Source organism: Grammomys surdaster, unplaced genomic scaffold (assembly GCF_004785775.1).
Source record: "Grammomys surdaster isolate TR1022 unplaced genomic scaffold, NIH_TR_1.0 125928, whole genome shotgun sequence".
In the NCBI taxonomy this organism is placed as follows: domain Eukaryota; kingdom Metazoa; phylum Chordata; class Mammalia; order Rodentia; family Muridae; genus Grammomys; species Grammomys surdaster.
In genome coordinates this window covers 2,378,597-2,406,428 of record NW_021620751.1, presented here as the reverse complement: position 1 = coordinate 2,406,428, position 27,832 = coordinate 2,378,597, and the positions used below count along the sequence as shown (strand labels likewise).

The following is a 27,832-nucleotide window of genomic DNA, read 5'->3' as shown; positions in this document are numbered from 1 at the left end:
TTACCAAGAGTCAAATGGGAAGGAAGTAGAATGGACGACTAATTTGATGCTATGGTTTGCTTTACAAAGAGGGAAGAGGCCTGTTTGTTTTATGTTGGCCTTTTTCTCCATGACTACTGAGGTTGTACTTGGGTGTATGTATTCATGAACATAAATGAAATGGTTCTTTGTCATAGAACCATACACTCAATAACACCTTATGTATTTTACAATTATTGGCCAATGTAGAGTGTGAATTATTAAAAGTGAAAAACAAATCAATATTTGTGGTTACAGACTCATATTCTGCTAACAATTATAAACATAGTTATTTGTGTCATTAGGAACACATATATCTTTGAAATATTGGATGATGCTAATATTGTTAAAAATATTTAGTCCAATAATTTATACATTTTTAGAAAATTGGCCTTCTCCTTTCAAGTAATGTAGTGATCTGAGAGTTTCAACTTGAAATACCAGGCTATATAGTTTGTTCAATAACTAACCACCATGCCAAGTAAGAGAGAAGGTTCAGTTTAAATACAGTCACTGATAAGACAATGGAAACATAATGGGGAACTGTCTAGTATAAGGAGCAGAACCAGTCAGAGTGTCAGGGACCACAGAAGCGGGGAGCAGGAAGAGGGAATGGATTTGAACAAAGGAAAATGACACATGTATATACAAAATGTCATCATAAAACCCATGATAACTTAAAACAATTTTTAAAAAGAAAACGTCAAGAAGAGAAAGTAAATTTTATCTCAGAACAAGTCAGTCCTGTGGGATCCATGGTACAAGCCAGACCTTCAAGGAAGGTACCGAGTTGACGGAGTTTTCTTACCAGTAATATTACATAAAATATAGCGTTTATAAGGGAATACCAGTTTGTCAAGAGGAGAAAACTTTGTGTTATTAACATCTGGATGATCCTCCTCTTCTTGTTCTCGAACTGCAAACTCTATGACATAGAGATTCCTTAGTACCAAACACACTTATTACAGTGACTTCCTGGGACTTTTAGAATGTCATGTCTTTTCTCGGAGTCAGTGTGTGAATAATGTGGTTGCGTGGAGACAGGCCATGCTGTGTTCACCGTCACTGTGGTGGGTACAGCCTGGCAGGGGAGATGAGGGAAATGGAGCAGTTAAACCAGCTGTACAGAAAGCCCTTTAGCCTTCAGAGTCTCCCCCAAGACGTTCATTTCTTGTGGTGCTTATTTTGATGAGAATCAGTTGGAGGTTGTGCTCCCTAATTAAGAAACTGAAACGGTCACCTCTCAAAGTCACTGATCATCAGACTCCTCATTTTAGTAGTTAATTGTACTGTGGGTTGAGATGGATCCTTTTAATTTTTTTTTTTATTCTGTAAAGTCCTGTTTACCTTCTTCATAGAAGGGATTTTGCAAATACACTTCAATCTTAGAAACTTGAAAGGGACTTTCAAGATATTTAGATGCTGTTGTACTAAAGACAGCATTCAAGCTCTCCTCCTCCTCCTCCTCCTCCTCCTCCTCCTCCTCCTCCTCCTCCTCTTCCTCCTCTTCCTCTTCTTCTTTTCCCCCCTCTCTGTGTGTCTATGTGTCTGTGTGTCTGTGTGTCTATGTGTCTGTGTATCTGTGTGTCTGTGTGTCTGTCTGTCTATGTGAGAGTATTTTAAGTGGGGCTTTTGCTTTGGGCTTATAGGCAGCCTTCTAAGCCACACTACTCTATGCTTTCTATCTTTCCAGCCACATTGCCATCTTCATCACATCTTCTGTAGGGACTTGGTGATGTCATTGAAAGACCTCTTGAAATTCATGAAACCTTAGGATGTTATCTTTATCAAATAAGTACTATCCATTGTTCTAATAACATAGAAACCAGATAAGGTATTTGCCTGTGCAGTGCAATAACCGAAGAAGGAACACAGGGTATATTTCACCCTGTGCTGTGTCTTCATACAGCTTAGTGAACTAAAATGCTGCTGTCCTGCTATAGTGCCAGTGACAGCCATGGCAGAACATTATATTTGTCTTACCCCTTCCCATATACGTCATTAGCACACCTTCCCATGAGCTATCCTAGGCATTCAGATCCCATCGCTGCCTTGTGTGACTGTACACCAGTAGCTTACTGCTGTGCCCAACTTGTCAGAAATGGTATTCAGTTTTAACTACATCCATATTGTATTTGGGACATGCTTCATGAGATTCCTGGATAAAATTCATAGCTCCATATTCCTGCCTTAACGGAACAAAGGGGGATGGCATTCTCATGTTGTAAGTAAGAAGGGACATGAGGCTTTTAGAATATCTGAAACAGAATTTTTGAGGAGAGATTAGCAACTTTTGATTGGACTTCTTTTAAGAACTGTCTTTGAGGCTGATTTTCGTCATAAATTGAGCTAAGTACAAGTTAATCTTTCCTTGGTGACTGGCTTTTATTACTGTGACCTATAAAGAATTGTGTTTTACATTTCTTGTATAACTTTATAGTTTATAAAATGAATCCATAGACATTATCTCATCTGAACCACCCTGTGCTCCACACCCTCCATTCGCATTATAACCGAGTGAGGAAACTATCTGATCTAGTATGTGAGCGCTTGGTATCAGGTATGACTGAGAGGACTCCACCCAGTGAGAAAGGCGTGTGGCCCTGGAGATGGCTATTTCTATCCTAGGCGGCTTGCTGACTCAAGTTTGGACTTTTGGCACCATGTGAAGTGAGTGACACAGCTGGAAGAGATGCCCAGATGTGAAGGGGATACTGGGCTTTTTAGCATCTGTGATCCTGTTATCCCCTCCAAAGGGCTGACAAGGAACTTATGTTAGAATTAAAACAAAATGAACCTTCCATCATTTAATACTAGATCAAATATAATACTATTTTTAAAAATAGCTTGAGAATATGGCAGGTTTTTTTTTATTGTATGTTATTGAAATGGCAAAATGGAGTTCTTTGGGAAAGGAGCAATTTCTAAACTCTTATTATATAAACAGTATTAATGGTGAATTAAACTGGTTGTTTGAGTACAGTTCCTCAGGAGCATATATAATCTTATGTGTGGCATTCCAAAAACATCTGTGTTTGTAATTTTCAAGTTGTACATCTCTGGCAGGGTGATGAGTATTATTAATACCTAGAATGCCATACTGGGTTTTACTCTTGAATGTCATAAGTATATCTTATACAAAGGGAACCAGGCAGCTGACTGGGGTGTGAGCTAATTAATGTTAAGGTATGACAACACATGGCCTTTGGGCTTCCAAAAATGTTTTTGAGTGCTTCACTATGTAACTAAATATGTCCATACATAAAAAGGTCTTCAGCACTTCATGATCAGCACTGATGATTTTGCCTCAGTTAAGAATGCATGGGCAAGGTTTTTTGTTCTTTTTGTTTTTCCCTGAAAACACAGGCATCTTTTAAATAGTCCCTCCAGTTTTGTGTCACTACCAAAGGAGAAAAATCAATAGTGTGGTGGGAAGATGTGCATCGGAACCCACCTACAATAGCTAAGAATATTCTAGACCTTAAAATACATGCCGTTTTATGACCCGCTGTCTTTGTAGCTCTTTGTAATATGTTTCCAGCCCCTACCACTCTAGTTAAACACCACAGTTTGTTCAGGTTGCTTCTCACAGGCTTCATTCTTTGCATACAGCAGCTCCTTCCTTGGGGACCTGGACTCTTCTTTCATGTTTTCCTCCTCTCTCTCTTGCCAATCCTTTAACCTTTTTTTTTCCCCCATGATGTTTGGTTCTATTTGTGTTAATGCTTTCTCCCTCTATTCCTAAATATAAGCCATCTGCCTTAAGCCAGCTTTTGTTCTGCTACCCTGGGATGTAATAAAATGGTAAATGTTGCAAAGTTTGTGTAGAGTTGGATCTTGGTGTTCCAAAGGCTCACAGAGAGTCATCTAGAGACTTCGGCATGACTGCTGGGGAAAAGGAGTGGTGAGCCAATGGAGGCTAAGTAGGCCTGCTGGAGGAAATGCCAGTGAGGTTAGAGCCCTTTTAGCTGGACCAAGCAGACAGAGCAGTGGGAAGAGACAGGAATCCAGAACACCAGGCAAGCAAGCTATGGACCATTGTCTAGAGTTTAGGGTTTGGGGGTTTTTCTTCATGACAATTGTAGGTTCTTTGAGAATTTTATAAGTTTTTTTTTCTATTGACCTTAAATGTATTTGCAAACTTTCCTCATTCAGTTTTTCAACAGATTTATTTACTGTATATGACAAGATCTATCTGAAATCCAGTGTGGACATGTTTATATTTCTGAAAAACATTCATGAATGCCTCCATAAAATGTTAGCAATTACCCCTAGTACCTCAGGGGAACACAGATAAAACAACTTTCCCTATCTTTAGCCTTTCTATGTCTTTCTGCCTCCACTATACATGTGCTGGAATTTCTAGTAAATACGTATTCCTGTCCCCAGCTTGCTTTTGTGTTTCTGTGGATAAAAGCATTAATTTCTTAATAATTCAACTTCAATATTTAGGAATAATCCCATGTTATACCTTATTCTCATTTTCTTGTCAATTTGTTTTCATTCAGTAATACTTAAGGATGAGATAGTTTGAACCCAGCACCCTGTGGGGGCATGTGGGATACAGAGTGGACAAAGCAGACTGAAAGGAACTCCTGGCTAGTGAGCGATGGGAAAGGAGAGTAGCAAGAAGTAGGACCAAGACTGTCAATAGGCAGCAAACACGATAATGGGCACTTGATTACGTGGAATGTTCTAACTACACATTGAACAGGAAAGAGATGCTGGCTGCTGCATGAAGAGCAGATGGGAAGCTAGAACATGCTGACCTGAGAGGTCACACTCCAGAACTTAAAAGGGATGGAATTCTAGAGAAGGATGATTCAAAGTACAGAGCTAGTACCAGGGCCTTAAAGGGAGATCGTGCCCACCTGTGGTGTTTGGGGATTGTCAGGGACTCTTTGAGGTTGGAGTGGAACCCCTTGGGCAGAATAAGAAGGTAAAACCAATGGCAAGACAGAGTCATGAACATGGAAGGGACAAGATCAAAGAAGGCCTATTGCTAATTTCAGGCCTATGGCTGATTTTAGGCCTTCAGTGTGTAAGCAGGGCTGTCCCTGACATCTCCTCCCTAATCTAAGTATAGAAGGGCTGTGGCAATTCTAAACTTGTGAAGGCGGGGATAGAGGCCTGACCTCCAGTAATTGAAGGGGACCTTGTAATGGCTCCAGTCCCCCTGTCGTTGTCCAGTGAGGCATGAGGGCCATACCCATCCCGATGTCTTTTTCCTGGAGAGGGGATACTTTTGACATCAACCCCTATGCAGTCAGGCTTGTCCCTCAGGGAACCCAGATAGATATTTTTATCTTTTATTTATATTCCCTTGCAGTGCTTAGCCTCACAGCCTAAGCAAGAATTCAGATCGCCTGTCAGAGGGGGTTCTGGGTGGCCCCTCTCTGCTTGGTCTAGGGGCAGAAGTCCCCCCTTTTAGGTTGGGTGGAGATGGATTTTGGAAACACCCTGTATAAAGTAACAACCTCTTCTTGAGTCTCACGGTCCTCCATAGCTAACTTATGATAATGTATCTGAGTAGGTTTTGCTACCAAATTATTTGTCTGTTGTATCACAGAGTTAGTCCGCCTATTTGAGGGCCAGGGACCAGCAGAAAAAAGCAAAAAGAACCCAAATAATGGTCCCAAGATGGGAGGAAATAGGGTTGACAACCTTGGAGAGGCTGAAAACCAGTTCTTGTACCAGCATTCATCTGTCTCTTTCTCTCTCTGATTTTTCTTAGGGCCTTCACTACCTATTTCATGCTCTCTTTAACCCTCCTTGTCTTGTCTATGTAAAGGCAACCTTCTTCTTTAAGGGCTGTACACAGTCAAGAGCTGTACAGAACCTTTTCTATTGTAATAGAGTAAATCAAGTCCAATAAGGATCTTTGTGATTTTAGGATGTCTCTTCAGACAGTGAAACAAGGGATTTCTTCAGATTAGTGATGTCAATCTCTAGCTGTTTGATGTTCTTGTCAGTGGCCCTTCAAAGGTCTGAGTAGTATAAGTTCGGAGGCTAGCATCTGGATTAGAACTTCTAACAGCAGACATCACGGGTGATTCATTTTTACCTGGAAAGGAAAAAGAAGGGGATTCTCAGGGAGATTTCTCTTCCCTGGATGTAAATTGTTATTCATCGTATTTATGGTTGGGCCTGGCTTTGTGGGGGTATCTATTTTTTTCATTAATCTTTTTGGTAGCCGGTTAGCTGTGCCTTCTGTGGTATCAGACAGGCATATCAGTCCTCCAACCCATAAGGAAACTGGGTCTGGGCCATTCCCTTTAAGGGTAAGAGGGTCCTTCCCCATATCTGTGGCAAAGTTTTGTTGGTCTTGGTGGTGCCAGAGGCAGTCAGCAGCAGATTTGCCATGAGCTTTCAGCTTTAGAGAGATAAAAGTGAACAAGGCATGATGGAGAGTATTTCAGGGGGACTCCTTCTGAGGGGGTACCGTTTCCCCTCTTTTGTTTTTAAATCCAATTTTTCAGAGTTCTTGTAAAATCAGGGCGCAAGCACCAATAGTCGCTCCTTCCGCACTCAGAGAGTCATGAAGACCTTATTTAAAGATATATAAATCTATATTAATAATCTTTTGTCAAAGGACTGTTATATCATTGCTGAAAACTAATCAGGCTATATAATATATTGATTAGTAATAGCTTCTTCTACTTTTTGTGAGATTACCTTTCTTTTGTCAATTAACTGTTGAGGAAAATTAGGATTTACCTCTCTCGAGAATATTGAACAGACTTAAATTCTTTTGTGGAGAGTTTAAAATAGGATCTGAGCCAATTAGCAACTCCTAGAAACTTTTGAAAATAATTTAAAATAAGTAAACTCTCTCCCTCTGTTTTTTATTTTTAGACCCTTTATCTGTGTGGGGTTTTTTTATTGGATATTATACATATTTACCTTTCAATGTTATCTCCTCTCCCATTCTCCCCCAAAACCCCTTATCCCATACCCCCTCCTCCTAATTTTTGTGAGGGTGTGCTCCAAACATCCTCCCAGTCCCATCTCCCTGCTCTCCAATTCCCACACAGTAGGGGATCCAAACTTTTGGGGACCATGGCCTTCCACTTTCACTGAAGTCAAACAAGGTCACCCTCAATTCCCTATACAGGTGCATGAGTCCCTCCCTTTGTGCTCTCTGGCTGGCGGTTTAGACTTTGGGAGCTCTGGTTGAAACTTTTGGTACTCCTTCTAGAAAGGAACAAAGCATCCACACTTTCGTCTACCTTCTTCTATGTGAGTTTTAAGTGGTCTATACGTTGTTTCTTAGAAATTGTGAGCTTTTGGGCTAATATCCACTTATCAGTGAGTGTATACCATGTATGTTCTTTTGAGATTGGGTCACCTCACTCAAGATGATATTTTCCAGCTCCATCCATTTGCCTAAGAATTTCATTAACTCGTTGTTTTTAATAGCTGAGTAGTACTCCATTGTATAAATGTACCACATTTTCTGCATCCATTCCTCTATTGAAGGACATCTGGGTTATTTCCAGCTTTTGGCTATTATAAATAAGGCTGCTATGAACATAGTGGAACATGTGTCCTTGTTATATGTTGGAGTACCTTCTGGGTATATGCCCAGGAGTGGTATAGCTAGGTCCTCAGGTAATACTATGTCCAATTTTCTGAGGAATCGCCAGACTGATTTCCAGAGTGGTTGTACCAGTTTACAATCCCACCAACAGTGGAAGAGTGTTCCTCTTTCTCCACATCCTCGCCAACATGTGCTGTTACCTGTGTTTTTGATCTTAGCCATTCTGACTGGTGTGAGGAGGAATCTCAGTGTTGTTTTCATTTGCATTTCCCTGATGACTAGGGATGCTGAACACTTCTTTAGGTGCTTCTCAACCATTCGAGCTTCCTCAGTTGAGAATTCTTTGTTCAGCTCTGTGCTCCATTTTTTAATAGGGTTCTTTGCTTGTCTAGAGTCTAATTTCTTCAGTTCTTTGTATACCTTGGATATTAACCATTTATCAGATGTAGGGTTGGTGAAGATCTTTTCCCAGTCTGTTGGTTGCCGCTTTGTCCTATTGACTGTGTCCTTTGCTTTACAGAAGCTTTGCAGTTTTATGAGGTCCCATTTATCAATTCTTGGTCTTAGAGCACAGGCCATTGGTGTTCTGTTCAGGAACTTTTCTCCTGTGCCTATGTGTTCCAGGCTTTTCCCCAGTTTCTCTCCAATTAGTTTCAGTGTGGCTGGTTTTAGGTGGAGGTTCTTGATCCACTTGGAATTGAGCTTTGTACAAGGAGATAAGTATGGATCAATTTGCATTTTTCTACATGCTGACCTCCAGTTGGACCAGCACCATTTGTTGAAAAAGCTGTCTTTTTTCCACTCGATGGTTTTAGCTCCTTTGTCAAAGATCAGGTGACCATAGGTATGGGAGTTCATTTCTTGGTCTTCTATTCTATTCCATTGATCCTCCCGCTGGTCTCTGTTCCAATACCACACAGTTTTTACCACTATTGCTTTGTAGTACAGCTTGAAGTCAGGGATGGTGATTCCCTCAGAAATTCTTTTATTGCTGAGAGTAGTTTTCGCAATCCTGGTTTTTTTGTTATTCCAAATGAATTTTAAGATTGCTCTTTGTATCTCTGAAGAATTGAGTGGGAATTTTGATGGGTATTGCATTAAATCTGTAGATGGCTTTTGGCAAAATAGCCATTTTTACTATATTAATCCTTTCAATCCATGAGCATGGGAGATCTTTCCATCTTCTGAGATCTGCTTCGATTTCTTTCTTCAGGGGCATGAAGTTCTTGTCATACAGGTCTTTTACTTGCTTGGTTAGGTTCACATCCAGGTATTTTATCTGTGACTATTGTGAAGGGTGTCATTTCCATAATTTCTTTCTCAGCCAGTTTATCTTTTGAGTAGAGGAAGGCTACTGATTTGCTTGAGTTAATTTTATATCCAGCCACTTTGCTAAAGTTGTTTATCAGGTTTAGGAGTTCTCTGGTGGAAGTTTTGGGGTCACTTAAGTATACTATCATATCATCTGCAAATAGTGAGATTTTGACTTCTTCCTTTCCAATTTGTATCCCTTTGACCTCCTTGTGTTGCCTAATTGCTCTGGCTAGGACTTCCAATACTATATTAAATAAGTAGGAGGAGAGTGTGCAGCCTTGTCTAGTCCCTGATTTTAGTGGGATTGCTTCAAGTTTCTCTTCATTTAGTTTGATGCTGGCTACTGGTTTGCTGTAAATTGCTTTTACTATGTTTAGGTATGGACCTTGAATTCCTGATCTTTCCAAGACTTTTATCATGAAGGGGTGTTGAATTTTGTCAAATGCTTTCTCAGCATCTAGTGAGATGATCATGTGGTTTTTTTCTTTGAGTTTGTTTATATAGTGGATTACATTGATGGATATCCGTATATTGAACCAACCCTGCATTCCTGGGATAAAGCCTACTTGATCGTGATGGATAATTGTTTTGATGTGTTCTTGGATTCGGTTCACTAGAATTTTATTGAGTAATTTTGCATCAATGTTCATAAGGGAGATTGGTCTGAAGTTCTCTTTCTTTGTTGGGTCTTTGTGTGGTTTAGGTATGAGCGTAATTGTGGCTTCATAGAATGAATTGGGTAGTGTACCTTCTGTTTCTATTTTGTGGAATAGTTTGAAGAGAATTGGTATTAGGTCTTCCTTGAAGGTCTGATAGAATTCTGCACTAAAACCATCTGGTCCCAGACTTTTCTTTGTAGGGAGACTTTTAATGACTGCTTCTTTTTCTTTTGGGGTTATGGGACTGTTTAGATGGTTTATCTGGTCCTTATTTAACATTGGTAACTGGTATTTGTCTAGAAAATTGTCCATTTCATCCAAATTTTCCAATTTTGTTGAGTATAGACTTTTGTAGTAGGATCTGATGATTTTTTTTAATTTCCTCGGTTTCTGTTGTTATGTCACCCTTCTCAGTTCTGATTTTATTAATTTGGATACTGTCTCTCTGCCCTCTGATTAGTCTGGCTAAGGGTTTATCTATCTTGTTGATTTTCTCAAAGAAGCAGCTCCTGGTTTTATTGATTCTTTGGATAGTTATTTTTGTTTCTATTTGGTTGATTTCAGCCCTGAGTTTGATTATTTCCTGCTGTCTACTCCTCTTGGGTGCATTAGCTTCTTTTTGTTCTAGGTCTGTCAGGTGCATTGTCAAGCTGCTAGTGTATGCTCCCTCCAGTTTCTTTTTGTAGGCACTTAGAGCTATGAATTTTCCTCTTAGCACTGCTTTCATTGTATCTCATAGATTTTGGTATGATGTGTCATCATTTTCATTAAATTCTAAAAAGTTTTTAATTTCTTTCTTTATTTCTTCCCTTACCAGATTATCAAGGAGTAGGGTGTTGTTCAGTTTCCATGTGAATGTGGGCTTTCCATTGTCTTTGTCATTTTTGAAGACCAGCCTTAGACTATGGTGATCTGATAGGATGCAGGGGATTATTTCAGTTTTTTTATATCTGTTGAGGCCTGTCTTTTGCCCAATTATATGGTCTATTTTGGAGAAGGTACCATGAGGTGCTGAGAAAAAGGTATATTCTTTTGCTTTAGGGTGAAATATTCTATAGATATCTGTTAAGTCCATTTGGTTCATAACTTCTGTTAGTTTCACTGTATCTCTATTTAGTTTCTGTTTCCATGATCTATCCATTGTTGAGAGTGGGGTGTTGAAGTCTCCCACTATTATTGTGTAAGGTGCAATGTGTGTTTTGAGCTTTAGTAAGGTTTCTTTTATGAAAGTCGGTGCTCTTGTAGTTGGCACATAGATATTCAGAATTGAGAGTTCATGTTGGTTGACTTTTCCTTTGACAAATATGAAATGTCCTTCCTTATCCTTTTTGATAGCTTTAAGTTGAAAGTTGATTTTATTCGATGTTAGAATGGCTACTCCCGCTTGTTTCTTAGGGCCATTTGCTTGAAAAATTGTTTTCCAACGTTTTACTCTAAGGTGGTGTCTGTCCTTGTCACTGTGGTGGGTTTCCTATAAGCAGCAAAAAGCTGGGTCCTGTTTGCGTATCCAGTCCGTTAGCCTATGCCTTTTTATTGGGGAATTGAGTCCATTGATGTTAAGAGATATTAAGGAGTGGGTGTTGTTGCTTCCTGTCAGTTTTGCTAATAGTGGAGACATCGTTTGTGTGGTTATCTTCTTTTGGGTTTGATGGAAAAGGATTATTTTCTTGCTCTTTCTAGGGTATGATTGCCCTCCTTGTATTGGAGCTTTCCTGCTATTATCCTTTGTAGTGCTGGATTTGTGGGAAGATACTGTGTAAATTCGATTTTGTCATGGAATGTCTTGGTTTCTAAGTCTATGGTAATTGAGAGTCTTGCTGGGTAAAGTAGCCTGGGCTGGCATTTATGTTCTTTTAGGGTCTGTATGATATTTGTCCAGGATCTTCTGGCTTTTATAGTATCTGGTGAGAAATCTGGTGTAATTCTGATAGGTTTGCCTTTATATGTTACTTGGCCTTTTTCCCTTACTGCTTTTAAAATTCTTTGTTTTGTGCATTTTGTGTCTTGATTATTATGTGACAGGAGGTATTTCTTTTTTGATCTAGTCTGTTTGGCGTTCTTTAGGCTTCTTGTGTGATTATGGGCATCTCATTCCTTAGGATAGGGAAGTTTTCCTGAATAATTTTGTTGAAGATATTTACTGGCCCATGAAGTTGGGAATCTTCACTCTCATCTATACCTATTATCCTTAGGTTTGATCTTCTCATTGCGTCCTGGATTTCCTGGATGTTTTGTGTTAAGAACTTTTTGCATTTTCATTTTCTTTGACAGTTGTGTCAATATTTTCTAAGGTATCTTCTCCCCCTGAGATTCTTTCTTCTATCTCTTGTATTCTGTTGGTGATGCTTGTGTCTATGACTCCTGATTTCTTTCTTAGGTTTTTTATCTCCACAGTAATCTCCCTTTGTGATTTCTTTATTGTTTCTACTTCCATTTTTATGTCCTGGATGGTTTTGTTCAATTCCTTCATCTGTTTGTTTGTGTTTTCTTATAATTCTTTAAAGGATTTTTGTGTTTCTTTAAGGACTTCATCCTGTTTTCCTGTGTTCTCCTCAAGTTTTTTGATAGTGTTATTTACTTCCTTCTTATAGTCCTCTATCATCATCATTAGAAGTGATTTTAGATCTGGTTCTTGCTTTCCTGGTGATATGAGGAGTTCAGGACTTTCTAGTGTGGGAGAACTAGGTTCTGATGATGGCAAGTATCTTGGGTTGCTGGTGCTTGTGTTCTTGTGCTTGCTTTTCGCCATCTGGATCACCTTTGTGCTATCTGTGCTGTCTCTGACTGGGGCCTGTCTTTCCTATTATCTGGGTTGTGTCATAACTGTTTGGGATGGGTTTTGCTGCTAGGGTTAGATCTGAGGCACAAGATCTGCTCCATGCTCAGGTGGAAACCGGAAGGGGCCTGGGCTCTGGGTCAGGAGTAGATTCCTGGGTCCCAGTGGGTCCTGGTTGCTCCCTGATTGGGGCAAGTATTGCTGCTTCCTAGCCTAAGATACTGCTTGGGTTAGAGCTCCTGGGAGCCCGGCTTCCTCTGGGTTCCGTGAGATTAGATGCAGAGCTGATTTCAGGGATTTGATGAGTGCTCGGGTCCAGACCGGAAGGAAAGCTCCAGGCCAGGAGTGAATTCCTGGGTCCCAGTGGGTCCCGGTTTCTCCCTGTTTGGGGGAAGTATTGCCACCTCCTAGCCTAAGATACTGCTTGAGTTAGAGCTCCTGAGAGCCCTGCTTCCTCTGAGTTCTGTGAAATTGTGTGCAGAGCTGCCTCCCGGGATCTGCTGAGTGCTCGGGCCCAGACAGGATGGAGCCCGCGCTCCGGGCCTGGAGTGAATTCCTGGGTCCCAGTGGGTCCCAGTTGCTCCCTGTTTGGGGCAAGTGCTGCTTTTTCCTTACCTGGGATGCTGCCTGAGTTCAAACTCCTGGGAGTCCCTCTTTCTCTTGGTTTTCTGGGGTTGGGTATAGAGCTGCCGCCTGTGACCTGCTCTATGCTCGGGCCCAGACCAGAAGTCCTCTCTCCCATCTTTTGAAAATCATTATAAACCTATAAAAATTCTGCATCCCTTGTAATGGTTAATCCTGCTTGTCAACGTGACTGGATTGATAAATGTCCAGGAGATTGTTGAAGAGCACCTCCGGGTGTCTGAGGATGTTTTCTGAGGCAGTTGGATTACGAGGGTTTTAACTTAGTGAATGGCTTAATCCATGAGAGATTTTAAAGTCTGGATAGATCACTGGCAGATGGAAGAACTGTGGCAGGTGAAGTCTCCTGGGAGAAAGAAGGTAGCAGGAATTTTCCCTGGAGGCTGTGTCATCCTCTATCCACTTGCAGTTGCTCTGCCCTGGTTCTCATCCATAAGACCCAGACTCTTCTTCACCACAAACTCCCACCACCATGATGATGCACCTAAGCATACAGGGACAGCAATTATGAACGGAAACCTCCAAATATCCCCCCACGAAGTGGAGTTATTCTTGTGTGCATTTGGCCTCCAGCACATAGCTGTAACTATGATTTATGCCTTTATCTCTAGAGTTTATTTATATAGTTGTTCATTATAAAAACTGAATGCAAAAGGCATGCCAGATGTGGTGCCAGTGCTTAAAGATTAAAAGGCTAATTAAGATAGACATGGCTGCCTTGGGAGCGGACAAACTTGCAGAGGAGAAGGAATAATAAATAGTGACAAGCATATAACACAGCCATAATAACTTGTAATAAGAGCCGTAAGAGAGAAAAACAGCAGAAGCAACATATTGCTATGAGTCAGAAGATGGGGCGCCAAATTTCCGTGAAGGTATAAAAAAATCACTTTTAAGGAGATAACTTTTTTTTTTTGATGAAACAGAATATAAAAAGGCAATGTGCATGTGTAGAACGGGCTTTCGAAGAGTAATAGCATTTCCTCTTTGACTGGAGCCTCGGGACAGCAGTAAGGTGGTTCCTGGAGAGTCGTAGACAGAGCAGGACTCTGGGACTGTGGTAGTAAGTGTCATTCTAAGTGCAAGGGGAAGCAATGAAAAAGTAAGCAAAGAAGTGACATTAGTTCATCTAAGGTTGCCACCTCCATCTGCTCATCAAAATCTGTCTCTGTTCCCTGGGCAAAGAGCCAGGTTACGTTTTCTGGCTCTCTTCACAGTTGGCTGTGATCCGTGTAACCCTGTCCTGTGTGGAAGTAGAGAAACAGTGAACACTGGGACTAAGGCATACTCCTGACAAGGTTTTCTATTGCTCATTGGGCAGACTCCCAGAGTGTCAGAGTGATTATCAATCTAGATCCTAGGGTGACTTTCTGGGGCACATACCCCTTCCGCAAGGCAGGCATGAACTGCCATAAGGAAACACCTGTTTTTTTGAGCCTTTTCATGGTCAGGCCATATGTAGTCCGTCATCATTTGTCTAAAAGAACGTGATTATTTTAGAGGGCAGTTTTAGAGAGCCCTCTGTGCTACTCGAAATCAAGATGCTATGAGTAATTTATTGTGATGTATGCTAAGTCTACAGAAGAATATATTCGATAATTTGTATTTAAAAGTCATTAAGTCTCTGATACTATCTGGAGAAACAATCTTTCGGCAAACTCCATGATCTTCTGGCTCTTTGAACTTTTCTGCCTCCTCTTCCATGGAAGCATCGATGAAGGTATGTTTTGTAGATGTGTCCATTGGCATTGGGCTCTACTGAGCCACATTTTGATTGGTATGGCTTTCTGTAATTGTTTTCGTCTGCAGAGAGAAGTTTTCTTGATGAGGGATGAGGACTCTGTATGCATATACGTATAGATATATGCATGTAACAACAAGAAATGAAAAGGTCGTTCATTTGAAAAAGAGTAAAGGAGGGCCTATAAATGGATTTGTAGGGAAGGAAAGGGAAATGATATAATTATATTGTGATCTAAAAAAATAAAAGAAACTAAAAAGCAGTTAGTCCCTGACGTTATTTTGTTGTGTTCAGTGAGGTTATGGAAGGGGAAGTATCCTAATTTGATTTCACGCTCATCAACCATGTTGCTGGACTTTTGGTAACAAACTTCCTTGAATCCCTTTAGGCTTGTATGTTTTGCTTTGCTAGATTGAATCTAGAGGGTAGATGAGGCATGTCTTTGCCAATCTATTTTCTGTGGTATTTTTTTTTAAATAGTACTTTAGGATAATGTTTCCATTAAATTATATTTAAATTAATGGAAGTTTAGACTCACATTTTCTACCCATCCACATTAGAGGTCATGTGTGCCAGCATTTCCTTTCTATTGTGCTGCTATGGCAAATCCCTACGCCTCAGTCTTTATAAAGGAACAGCATTTATTTAGTTCATGATTCTGGCAGCTAGAACCTAATCCAAAGAACAGGATCCTTGTGCTTGGCAAAGTCCCCCACATGTTACCACATTGCAGGCAAGCAGAAGGGAAAACAGCTGAATGCAGAAGGCACCAAGCACGTGGTGCCTCACTTGGAAACACACTGCTCTCTCCAGAACTAACTTGGTTCCTCAAGGACTACATTGATCTCTTCTGAAGTCTCTTCTGAAGGTGGTGTGGTCAACCCAGCTGGTTTCTTCTAGGCCTTACCTCTTAAACCCAATCACCTGCCAATATTGTTATATGTGGTGAAACTTCTGGCGCAAGGGTCTATGGAAAACACATTCAGATCATAGCTAAACCTCAGACTCTGCCTTTCACCTTGCCACTTATACAGTCTCAGCCTCACTTAAATGAACCTTGTTTTCTAAGGTAGATGTTCAGTTTGAAGTGTGAGTTTTACTTGTACTTTACTGGTGGAAAGTAGTATCATGGTGCCTGCCATTTAAATGTTCAGCTATAATATAGAGAGAAATATTAAAAGAAAAAAACCAAATGGGATAATTCTTGTCATTGCCCTCCTTCTTACTTTCAAGTGGCTTAGTAGTCATTGCTCAGTGCTCACAGTCCTTACCTGCTTCCTTCAGTCACAGACTTACCTGCGTGAATCATTAGGATCTGTGAACAATCTCAAGGGGGTAATTTCTGTAAGGTAAATCAACTACAGAAGTGATCTTGAAGGCAGACTGTTCCTCTCTGCCGTGAACTGCAGTGAACATGGAGATACTTGGTTGTTGATGGTGCTGAAAATAAGTAAGCATGCAGTGCTACATAGGACACTTGCACGGCCCCCTCTCAGGCTCAGGAAACATCCCAGAAGAGAGGATCAGAAGGAATATAAAAGCCAGACAACAGGGAGAAGCGTTGTAACGTGCTGTCTCCAAGGCATGTACAGCCAATGCTCCCTTGATCTCTTAGCAGCCATGGTGACTTGCAGTAGTGTGGGAAAGATAGGCTGCAGCGGTGGTGTCCGGGGGTGGGGGTTGGGGGGTGGGTGGAGGTTTCCATGCTTTGGCTCCCACATACAAGAGAAACATCTGGAGTTCCAGAAGCTGGGGGCTTTGGCATGGGCAGGCCCCAATGACACAAGAAAGTCCTTGATTCCAAAAGGGTTTATTGTCATGGTGGATGGTGGATGGATCTGGATGTACACCCCCCCCCCACGTGAAACTCAGGGCAGTCCTGAGTTAAATAGGGAGGGAGAAAAGGGGAGGGCCTGGGGAGGTATGCCTAATTTGCTCTGCCCTCTGGCCTTCATTAGTATGTAAATCCCTAGGGCCTCAGGCCTAGAGGTCACACCCTCTACCTGTGCACTTTGGGAGGGGCTATAATGGCCTATGTGACTGAACAATGTAGATCTATGGAGACTAGACTGCTTTTCAGGACCCTGGGTTCTGGGGACGTGGCCGAATGCCTGCCATTTCTCACTTAGAGTCTTGGGGTTCCAGGCCCATGCCCAGCCATGAACCAAGGTACCCTTACGCAGTCCCACACAGTAGCCCTGTGTAACACTGAGCCTACTGACCTTTAATCATCAACTGGGGGTAGGGAGTTCCCTCATCCCTATTCTTCCCTTCTGAACTATCAGTTACTAGTGGGATCTGGAGAAAGCACAGCCATTTCCTTTAAGTTGTGTATCCACAGAATAGGCCACCAGTCTTCAGTGGATACACAAATGATGGTGGTTAAATTTAATGGGCCTCAAAAGAAAGAAAAGAAAAAGAGACACAAGGATGTAGGACTTATAAATGGGGGGGGGAAGGGATTTAGGTAAGAAGTAGACTAGAGAAGGTAAGATTTGAATTGCTGTTGTTTTGAAACAGGATCTCTGTAGCCCTGGATGTTCTTGAGGATGGCCTCAAACTCACAAAATTCTATCAGCCTTTGCCTCCTCAGTGCTGGAACTAAAGCCATCTACAACTACCATGTCCAGTTAGGTGAGGAGTTTTGTAATCAGAATGTACTCTGTACATGTCTGGGATTGTAAAAAAAAAAAAGTATATATTAAACAAAACTACAAGATTTGGTGATTTAATGGATTGGAAGCAAATCAAAGACTAAGGTGAACAATGGAACTTCAACTCAGAAATGTGTGTGTGTGTGTGTGTATTTATATACATATATGTTGTATATATGTACACATATATATACACAGTACAATAGATTAATGTTGTGTAAGATTAAGGCTAGTTAACAATGCTTTCTGCTTCCAATAGATGTTATTAATGAGAAACTGGACATTTTAGCCATGAATATGTGTGAGTTCTCCAGGGTAACAAATGTTAGAAGTAGGGAATTTCCAGCAAAGCCTGTTAAGGATAAAGATGGGATGTGGTATCCCTACATCTGTCACACAGTAACAACTATGTGGGAGATGAAAATGAGTTGCAAATGTAATACAGCACGTTTCATATAGGATCTACACTGTCATCAGGGAAAATCAGGGAATATTTTGAGTTCCTGTGTCATATAAGTTTCTTTTGCTAAGAAATACCAAATAGAATATACCCTTTTTGGAACTCTGGTGAAATGGGTGTGTCATGTGATTTTATTTTTACCCTGCTTAAACTTGGTATTTTCTACCTCTTATGGATTTTTCATTCCTGGCATATTTTTTTTTTAATTTGTGTGTGTGTAACTAAGTGTGCCTGGACGTATATATTTGTACAATATATGTGTGCACATGCCCTTTAACACCAGAATATGACATTCAGCCCCCTGGAACTGGAGTTTCAAGGAGTTGTCAACCACCATGTGGCAACTGAGACCAAACCTGGGCACTCTGCAGAAGATCAATAAACATCCTTAACTGCTGAGCTATCTCATCAGCCCCCACATTAATAAGAATGCCTAGTATAATTTACCTGCTTTTAATTTGTAATCAAACAGAAAAATGATTCTCATGATTTACATCCTTGTCATTTAAAAGGATGTACTTGTGAATTGAAAATGATGATTAAAATGAACACATTTTATGCTTTCTTTAGGCTGGAATGATAAAGAGCGATAATGAAGAGTATTTCATTGAACCTTTGGAGAGAGGGAAGCAGATGGATGAAGAAAAAGGAAGGATTCACGTTGTCTACAAGAGATCAGCAGTGGAGCAGGCTCCTAGAGTTGTATCTGAAGATGTCTACTACAGGGGTAGGCACCTTAACTAACCATAGTTTTACAGGACAACTTTTAAATAAATCATGAAGTATATTGCAATATAATAATTCCTGATATACCTCCAACATTTAAAAGGAAAGAAAAACTTGATGATTAAACATCCATTCAACTTCCAAATTTCATAAGAGTGCATGCCAATAAAGTTCTTTTGATTGATTTTATCAATTTATTTATGAGTTGTTTTTATCATCCCTTAAATCTATAATCATTGAGCCTTGTTTAAAGTCTATTTGGCACAGAATAGACAGATAAACAGACAGACAATCTTTTTTGTTTGAGGGAGATATAAGTTAAATTCTGTAGGATTTTATTTTAAATGGATTGGAAATGTAAAAGTTATTACAACTGAAGTTTTTCTAATTTTGTTTGGTATAGTGAAGCCTGGGCACAAGCTGATATCAACAGAAGAATTTAACTTATATCTTTTCCAAACAAGAAAGGATTCTACAAGCTGTACCTGATCACTCCATTACATTTCTCTAGATAGAGTATCAATTTCTATAAATATTAGTGCCCATTCATTCCATTGCTGTAATAGTTGCATTCTGTAATATATGAATCTCAAAACCAAAATTTTAATACTGTAATTAAAATATTTGTATGGGTTTTGTAAGATGCACAGATCAGTTAAGGATGGAGTTTTGCCCCTTGATCGAGCAGGTGAAAGACAACTGTCCTTTTTATGAGTTAATTTTATCAATTACCAATTGTTATAAGTCTTCATTCATGCCATGTCAAGGATGGCACAATGAATTGTAAGGATTCCACAACAAACAAGATTTATTGTCTAATTTTTGCTGAAGTTTTGTCTAGAGACATTTTTATGTCTAATCTAGTTATTGGGCTCTTCCATGTCAAGGAATCGGCTAATCAAGTTGCCTGTCCTGTTTGATTTTCTTCGAGTATTTCTTTTCTGTAGCCAAGATTTTCAGGGGGTCTTCTCCTGTTATATCTGATCCATATCACTCTGGAAGGGGTCCATAGTCTTTTCTTCCTTTTTTATCACCACAAATATAGAGCCTCTCTCCCAAAATGGCATGTTCTTGGTCCAGTAACTGGAAATCATTAAAGATATAACTTGACCTCTCTCCCAGAGGAATTTTAAAATCATAAATATCACCAAACATATAATCATCTTTATTTCAGTAATTAAAACAACTCAAAGCAATGAAGGCAATATAGGGAAATATTATATGATGCGATAGTGCTCCTCCACAATCTCCTGTTTTGTTCTTACAAGATTAATCTTTAATAGTGAGATCAGGCCTATGTTTCTTCTGTCTGAGATAGGTTAGGCTGCCTGTCCCCTGCTTTTCAACCTATAACTTAAGATCAAAAGCCTCAATTATTTATTCATCTAAGTATAGTCGTATCCTCTCCCTTCTATAGAAATTAATCTGTGGGAACATATGTCCCTTTAGATAACTTGAATTGACTTAAGCTTCTATTTTCTGTCTGAGGTATGTTTTTTTTCCTATTTACCCCCTGTTCTTTGACCTATAATTTACAATCAAAAGCCTCAAAATATTTATTCATTTATATATACTTAAGGACATTTAAACAATCATCAGTATACTCCATTCTATCCTTAAATCAATTAAATCAAATTTTATATATCTCTATCCTTTATCTGGTTGTAGGAGGCAGGCAATCTATTGTCTGCCTCTCTCTGCCTTCCTCTGTGCAGCCAACCCTTCTCTTTGCACAGCATGGGCTCTCAGCATCTCTGGGGCCAAACTCTTTGTACTAGTGAACCATGGGAAGAAATCTCCATGTGGATTGGGCAAAATCTGTAGTCTATTAAGAAGACAATTCTCTACTTCTCCTACTCTTATATCATGGCATGTGTGTGTTCCACCCAAGAATCTCTAAATAATTTTTAATAGTGAGTTCTTGCCTGCCACATTGCATACCATCTGTAGTAGTGAATTAGTTAAACCACTTTGGTTCCTGGTGGGTAACACACTTGTACCCACCCAAGAGCTCTTCGTATTTGCTAAGTAAAGATATACAGATGCATCAACTAATTTTGATATGCCTTGACTTGCTCATTAGTTGGGCATTTCTAGTATTCCTTCTGGCTAGCAAATATTTCCCTCTGGTATTCTTATGTTAATCTGCTACCCCAGATCCAACCAGGGAATTGGCCTGTAGAGCCATTTTCCTGTATCCTTACCTGCCAGCAGGCCTTTAAATTTCATCTTTCTCCTTTCCTGTTATGACAATTCTCTGTCTCTCCTCTCTCTTCTGGCCCCTCAGCTATGGAATCTAAAAGTCCCACCCCATCTCCCTGCCCAGCCAGTGGGAATATGGCAGAACCCTGAGGTCTGGAAGCGTTGCTTTTTGGGAGACAAAATAAGACAAAGCATTAGAACAATTCCCACACAGTTTAGTAGACTGGAAATAAGGTAGAGGTGTGGCTCAGACATGGGACACTTGTTTTAAAGAATATTTAACTATTTGTATCAAAAATTTAACTTTTTTTTTCCTAGCACAAGAAGAGTTCAGATTCATAAATGTAAACACTAAAACTATAGCCTCCCAATTCTCTTGTAGTCAAAGTACGAGGGCCTTAGTATTTTTTATAGATGAAGTACAGTCTAAGTATAAAGAATGAATATATTTTGTAACATATTTCATCAATTAAAGATATACTGAATTAGGAAAATATATTGATTTATAAACGAATACTAAAGTCCTATATAAAATAATGCTTTTTCGGATCCAATCAGGAGTCCATTTTAGAAGATGTGTCAACGAGTTGCAATAAGAGAAATACAATAGCGAAGTTAAGGTGTAACTAGGAAGAAACAGATTTGAGGAGCATGTCTTTGTCATTTTTCTGACACCAAGTTACCAGGGGGGAAAGTATTGGTTCACACGTGTTTACCCTGCAGAGCTTATGAGTACAGCCTGTAGAAACATTTCATCCTTTTTTCTGTTTATCCCAGTCATTGTTTGGTTACTTTTTGAAGCCTTTTGAAGTTGAGCCGCTCAGATGTGCCAAATGTCTGAGTTGGAGGTTTTGTAATGGTTTTAAATTAAAATAGATTACAACCTGGACAGTAGTGATATGTAACAAGAGAACAAGTATGTAATGGAGACACAGTGCCAGATGCAGGTGGAGACTGGAGTGAAAATGAGAGGTGTTTGTGATAGAGCATATCTTTGTGGGTTGGAAAAAGGAAGAGAGTCAAGGGTCTGACATATCTCAGAATTCTAATTTGAGACCTTAGAAATCCCTGAATTAGGGCACATGAATGTGAGTAGAATAAGCCTTGGTGAAGATGACAGGGGATAATTTGACCATAACTTTGAAGATCCATTGGAAACTGAGGACATTTTACAATTGCCGTTGTGATTGACAGTCACTGGAGGCAACAGCAGCTGTGTCTTCATAGCCCTGCACTTTGCTAATTACCCATTCTCACTCCCTTATTGCCCATGTTTAAACCTGTATAAAACATCTTCAATTAGACTTAAGCTTTGCTACAAATATGCAATACATATTCTCATAATTACTTAATGGGACATTTTACCTACGCTGGTGAAATGAAGACAGGTGGATCTTGGGTACTCAACTGGCCAGCATGTCCATTCAAAATGGCCAGGTCTAGGTTCAGTGAGAAAACCCTGTGTCAAAAATTGAGATGGAGAGCAATAGTGGAAAATACCCAAAGCTGATCTCTGGCCCCAGATGCATAGACAAGTACCACGTGCTAGACATACACACAGTTTGAGACTTGCATTCATTTGTCACTGTGAATTATGGTCAGTGCAGAGTTGGCAGTTTGGGTAAACTATAGCACTTCCTGTACCTGTCAGGGTTGAGTGCTATCCCTCTAGCTAGTGACAAACATAAGCTTGGCATGCTCGTGATAGAGAAGCTTCTTTACATCATCACAATCTTTATATCATCCCATTCTCTGCATCTGTGGGAGAGTTTGATTTACTTCTTTCTGATTGGAGAATTATTCATTTTTTGATGTCTGTAGTCTGTACAAACCGATTTTCTGTGTGACTCTATGAGATTGAAATTAATAATGATATGAATTCAAAATGTACCTCCACTATTCAACCATTTGTCCAAACTCAGATGAAACAAACAAGCAAACGAACACCCTACCCAGCTGCTCAACCTGCCATGCTGAAGTTTACTCTAGGTAGTCCCTGGGTGAGGGGTGTTTACTTGGCAACCTTAAGCTTTCCATATTTTGTATTGAGTCTCTAGGCCCGTCAAGTTTTCTCCTCACATTACAAGCTATTCATTCACCAGTAGCTCTGTGTTAACGTAATTTTTGTAATTACTTCCTACCAGTGGGAAGCAAGCCTTTATCTCCTGGCTTTCTTTCAGAGTTTTTCATTTTTTCTGCAGAAATCCAAGTGTTTGTGTTGCTGGTGTGGTTGTCATGGTGACCAGAAGGAGTGTCTTTGTCGCAGGTGGGAAACATGGAGTAGTCCGAAATGATTTAGGAGTTGCTCCTGGTTACTGGGGAATGAAACTGCAGAACAAGCAGGAGTTATGGGAAGACTTGGTGAGGCTAGGGCCTGAGTAGATGCAGTCTTCTTTGGCTTTAGACATGTGAATAGGTGCCCCAATCCATTGCTTTGGAAGATTCTCATGACCTGTGCATGGATCAAAGAGAATTCTTGATGGGCTTTGTAAAAGGAAATTATGAAATTACATAAATTATTTTTAGCAGATATTTTATTATTAAATGATTCATAAAAGGTATTACTATAACACAAAGCTATGCCACTGAGAAAACACTCTTTTAAGTAGTGTTAGATTATAAATTTTCTCAACTAGTGGTTTATAATCTAATCTGAGGACCATTTGTCAAGCTACTTCTATTGAACTCATATGGAAATACAGAAATACTAATCATATATGTGGGATTTTTTAATATATTTCAGTCTGTGTGTTTGTAATAATTATAGAGAAAATAAATTTAATCTTAAGACTGTCTTATTCCATGAAGTAGTTAGAAAGCAGAGCCAATGATATTTGAGGAATTTTCACATGCTAAACATAAAAGATTACTTGACAGCTATGAGTATTAACAATATAAAGCATCTATGAATGCCCACAGAAACTTATTTTAATGTTACTTTTCAGGAACTAAACCTGTGTAGTCCTTGAAATGTTTTCCAAGTTTGGTACACAGTTTCAGCACTCCTATGGGTTTAGTTCGATGTGTCATATGCTATCTAATTTTATGTATTTATGCTGTCTTAATTCCCTTACAAGATAATGAATGCTAAAATTTGTTTATTTATTTATTTTTGAAAATTATGGTTTCATTAATGTCTTGTACAATTTGATAGCTTCATTGATAAAATGCCATCAAACAGACTTGTAAGTAACAACAAATTGGAATATTAGACCTAACATTAATCTTTTAAGCACTTAAATTCTTCCTTTATAATTTTGCATGACATTCCAGAAGAGCAAGCACAGGGTTTTTTTGATGGTGGTGTCCACTCTCTATTCTCACTGCATGAACTCAGCTGCAGCTTCTCATCTAGTATCATGAAAGTCGTTGTCAGTATTAAAGATTGGCTTCTTTATTATTGTCTAAGAGGAAGAATTCAACTAAGCAGTATGGAAAAACTGTTCTATTGTATTTCTTGTTAATATCCCATTCTCTTTTAGAATAACACAGCATTTGAAAAACATGAGTGTGGTTCACGTGGGTCATTTTCCATCCCTTGATCGCATCTCTCCTTAAACTGAAGGAGAAATATTCTAAAAGACTGTCAGTTCAGACTTAGACCAATGGGCATATCTGGCATATATGAGGATAATTTTTATATATTTGCAATGTGAACCATGGATATTGCACAAAATAATGATAATAGTAACCATTTTGATTATTTTTTATGAAAACTCCTATCTTTTAAAAATTATTATTTATTATTATTATTATTATTATTATATCCTGACCACAGTTTCCCCTCCGTCCTTTTCTCCCAGTACCTATCCCCAACCTCCCCTCTTTCCCTCTATCCCATCAACTCCTCTTCCTTTTCTCTTCTAAAAAAGAGAAAAACCTCTCCCATGGATATCAACCAAACATGGCATATCAAGTTTCAGTAGAGAGGCACCTCCCTTCAGTTTAAGGCTGGATGTCAGGCAACCCAGTATGAAGAAAAGGGTTCCAAAAGCCATCAAAAGAGTTAGAAACAGCCCCCGATCCCACTGTTAGGAATCCCGCAAGAAGACCAAGCTATACAACTGTAGCATATATGTAGAGAGCCTAGCTCAGTCCCATGCAGGCTCCCTGGCAAACCTCCCATCTTTGATGAATTTTAAAAATCTTTCTTAGTTATTGTTCAGCTCACTATAGTGTGCTCAAGAGTACACTCCATTTCTTCCTGTTATAGTCTTATACCAGTTATGATACAACAACTCAGGTAACTACAGTTAACATCATATTTTACATCTTGGGAAATAAGCAAATGGGGAGTGAGGAAGTTGAGTAGCAGCAGGTTTTAAATGGACATTAGTTCACAGAGTGGTTACAGTGGATGCAATATAGCCAGGTGCCCAAAAGTGTGGGGAGCTATGGTGAGAATATAGTTTAAAAAGTATAGCTCTTAACTATTTTTAACCAAAACTTATGAGATACTCATAACTCAATTCTAATATATATATATATATATATATATATATATATATATATATATATATATACGTGAAGTGAATGATGGGTAAATATAGTTTGGCTGTAGTATATTTTATCCACGGACATGTACCAAATAGCTTTATGACCTTGGTATAGTTACTTAACTTACCAAAGTCTCAGTTTCCTCATTTTTAAGGTGGGAAATTAATATTACATATTTCAAAGACTTTAAAAATAATGCTGAAATAAAGAACCTAATTTCAGTTCCTTGTACTTAATAAGTGCTCAATTATAAGTTAGCTCTTAGTACGTTTACATGACTCTGTCTTTCTCTTATGGTGGTCCAGTACTCTTGAAAAGGACTGCCAAGCATCTATATTAGTCGCTTTTATCATTATTATGATCATATGCTCAACAAGAAGCCATTTAGAGCAGAAACAGTTTATTTTGGCTTATAGTTGAGAGGACACTATCTATCATAGTAGGTGACTGACTCCATGGTGAGGAAACTCTGGCATAAGCACGGTGTGGCAATTGCTTTCACTTAATAGATCATGAAGCACAGACAAGACAAGATAAGAAAATGGACTGAGCTATATAGACCTCAAAGCCAACCCGCAAACATCCACCTTCTCCAGCCAAGTGCTACCTCCCAAAGATTCCACAACCTAATAAAACAGGGCTGCTAGCTAGCTTGGGACCAAGTGTTCAAACACACAAACCTGTGGGATATTTCATTTCATGTTCCTTGTACTTTAATTGGCCTCTGTAGGGCTGAGTATCTGCCTTACTGCTGGGGTGCCAGAGCACTTCTGGCAAGCCACTTGGGATACAGAATGAAGTCTGTGATAGGGGTCCTAGCCTGTGTTCTTCTGGGTGAGAAACAGTGGGACCTGGGATGGATACTGTGATTCTTAACCTCCTGTGCACCCAAATGCCACTGGGAACTGAGGGCAGATGAGAATGGTTGTCCGAAGCTGAGTTCAGGAAGAAGCAGATTTGGCTTTGAGTAAGTGGGCTGAAAGAGAAAAGGCCTTCTCTGGGAAATTTAGGCAGTGGCTCTTTATGACAAGGGCCTGCCACCCGTGGTGATCTTTGATGAAGAAGATGGTTCTCGCTTATCCAAACTGCTTCATTTATGGAGAATGTGAATGCATACATCTTACTCAGGGTGAACTAGGGATTAAATACATTTTGGATAGAGGAATGCCCAGGAAGGAAAGCTCATTGGCTAAACACTTGAGGCCTATTTAGACACCTCTTTGGCTTGGATAACTCCAGGCTTTTATGCTACGTGACTGATTGTCATGGTTCTCTCCCTGGGATGATATTGCTACATGTTCCAGGACAGGTAGAGCTCAGTGGGGAGCTGGTTCCCCTGGGTCTTGAACCTTCTTCAACCATACCAGTTGTTTTGTCTAGTGGCAGATTCACTTGCCCCATAGGCCCCTAGCTATTCTATTCTTGAGCCTGTTTGGCTTGGCCCTATTAGAGGTGGGTGTCCTGTCCAGCAGGACATTAAACAGGGGTCTGGGGAAGTCACCTTGAAAGAGAGCGGAGGTGGGGGGGAGCAGGCAAAGATGAAAGGAATGATGACCTGTCTATAATCTGATCAGATCGTCATTCTTACTTTTGCACACACAGGTTATATACACAAAAAGGCAGGATGTGAGGAAGGGGATGATGCAGGGGTGTAGATGTTCAGGGGGAGTACAGATATCTTCTAGAATAGAGTGTCAGCTGGGTGAAGGTTCAAAGGACAGACCACTATGACTCTGCCTATGATTCACTTGTCTTTATCTCAGTTGGTACTCTCCACCAAGGTTACCCATCTACAAGGCCTTATGACTAGGCTTTGCAGCTTTCCACCAAAGCTGTCTGTTTACAATAACTCCCAGCTATCTGTTTCAGTGTTTTTCCACAGAGACCCAAGACTTGGTGCTAACAGGCATGTATGTCAGGCCTATTGCTGATTTTAGGCCTATGGCTGATTTTAGGCCTTCAGTGTATAAGCAGGGCTGCTCCCGACAGGTGGGAGGTTAAATATCATGCTTTCTGGGCTGTATACTCATTCCACGTGTATATGAACACATATCAATAAATTGCTATCATTTCTATGTTGCAGAACATGAATGTTACATATTATAGTACATATCTCGATATAAGAATTACAGAGAACACAATAAAGGGAAGTATATAAAGTCATGTCATTTCTCTGAGTTCTGGTGAATATTGCTATGTATGCTTATAGAATAAGTAGTCTGCTTTAAAGACATCTCTGGATATTTCTTATAGGTGTGGTGACCATTGCAAATTATAATATTGTATGCCATCATATAGATTAAAATTGCCTGTTGGATAAAGTGTAATCTTTTTTCATTCATGTCCTGAATTCTCCCACCATTTCCAGCCTTAGTATTCGTTAGAGACTCTCACTTCCTACTAGATAGTATTTGTTTTGGGTATGCTAAACTTTCTCCTGAGCATTTTTTTAACCCATACTTATGTTTTCTAATTGTATCCACTAGACTGCCTATCTATCTGTTCCTTTCAGAACAGTAGAATGTATCCTTGTATCTTACATTCCTTGGAAAACACTAGAAACTCCATGAAAAAGAAATTACCTATCTGCCTTAGATTCTGTA

The 27,832-nt window shown here is 39.7% G+C and overlaps 1 protein-coding gene across 2 annotated transcripts in view; it reads left to right on the top strand.

The window, feature by feature from the left end:
* The window catches only part of Adamts3 (ADAM metallopeptidase with thrombospondin type 1 motif 3), a 215,308-nt gene that overhangs the window by 99,407 nt on the left and 88,069 nt on the right, over positions 1-27,832 (top strand). For both annotated transcript variants that reach the window (XM_028752617.1, XM_028752615.1), the window contains exon 4: positions 18,375-18,531. In XM_028752617.1, coding sequence (XP_028608450.1) covers positions 18,375-18,531 — 157 coding nt within the window. The remainder of the gene's footprint in view (positions 1-18,374; positions 18,532-27,832) is intronic.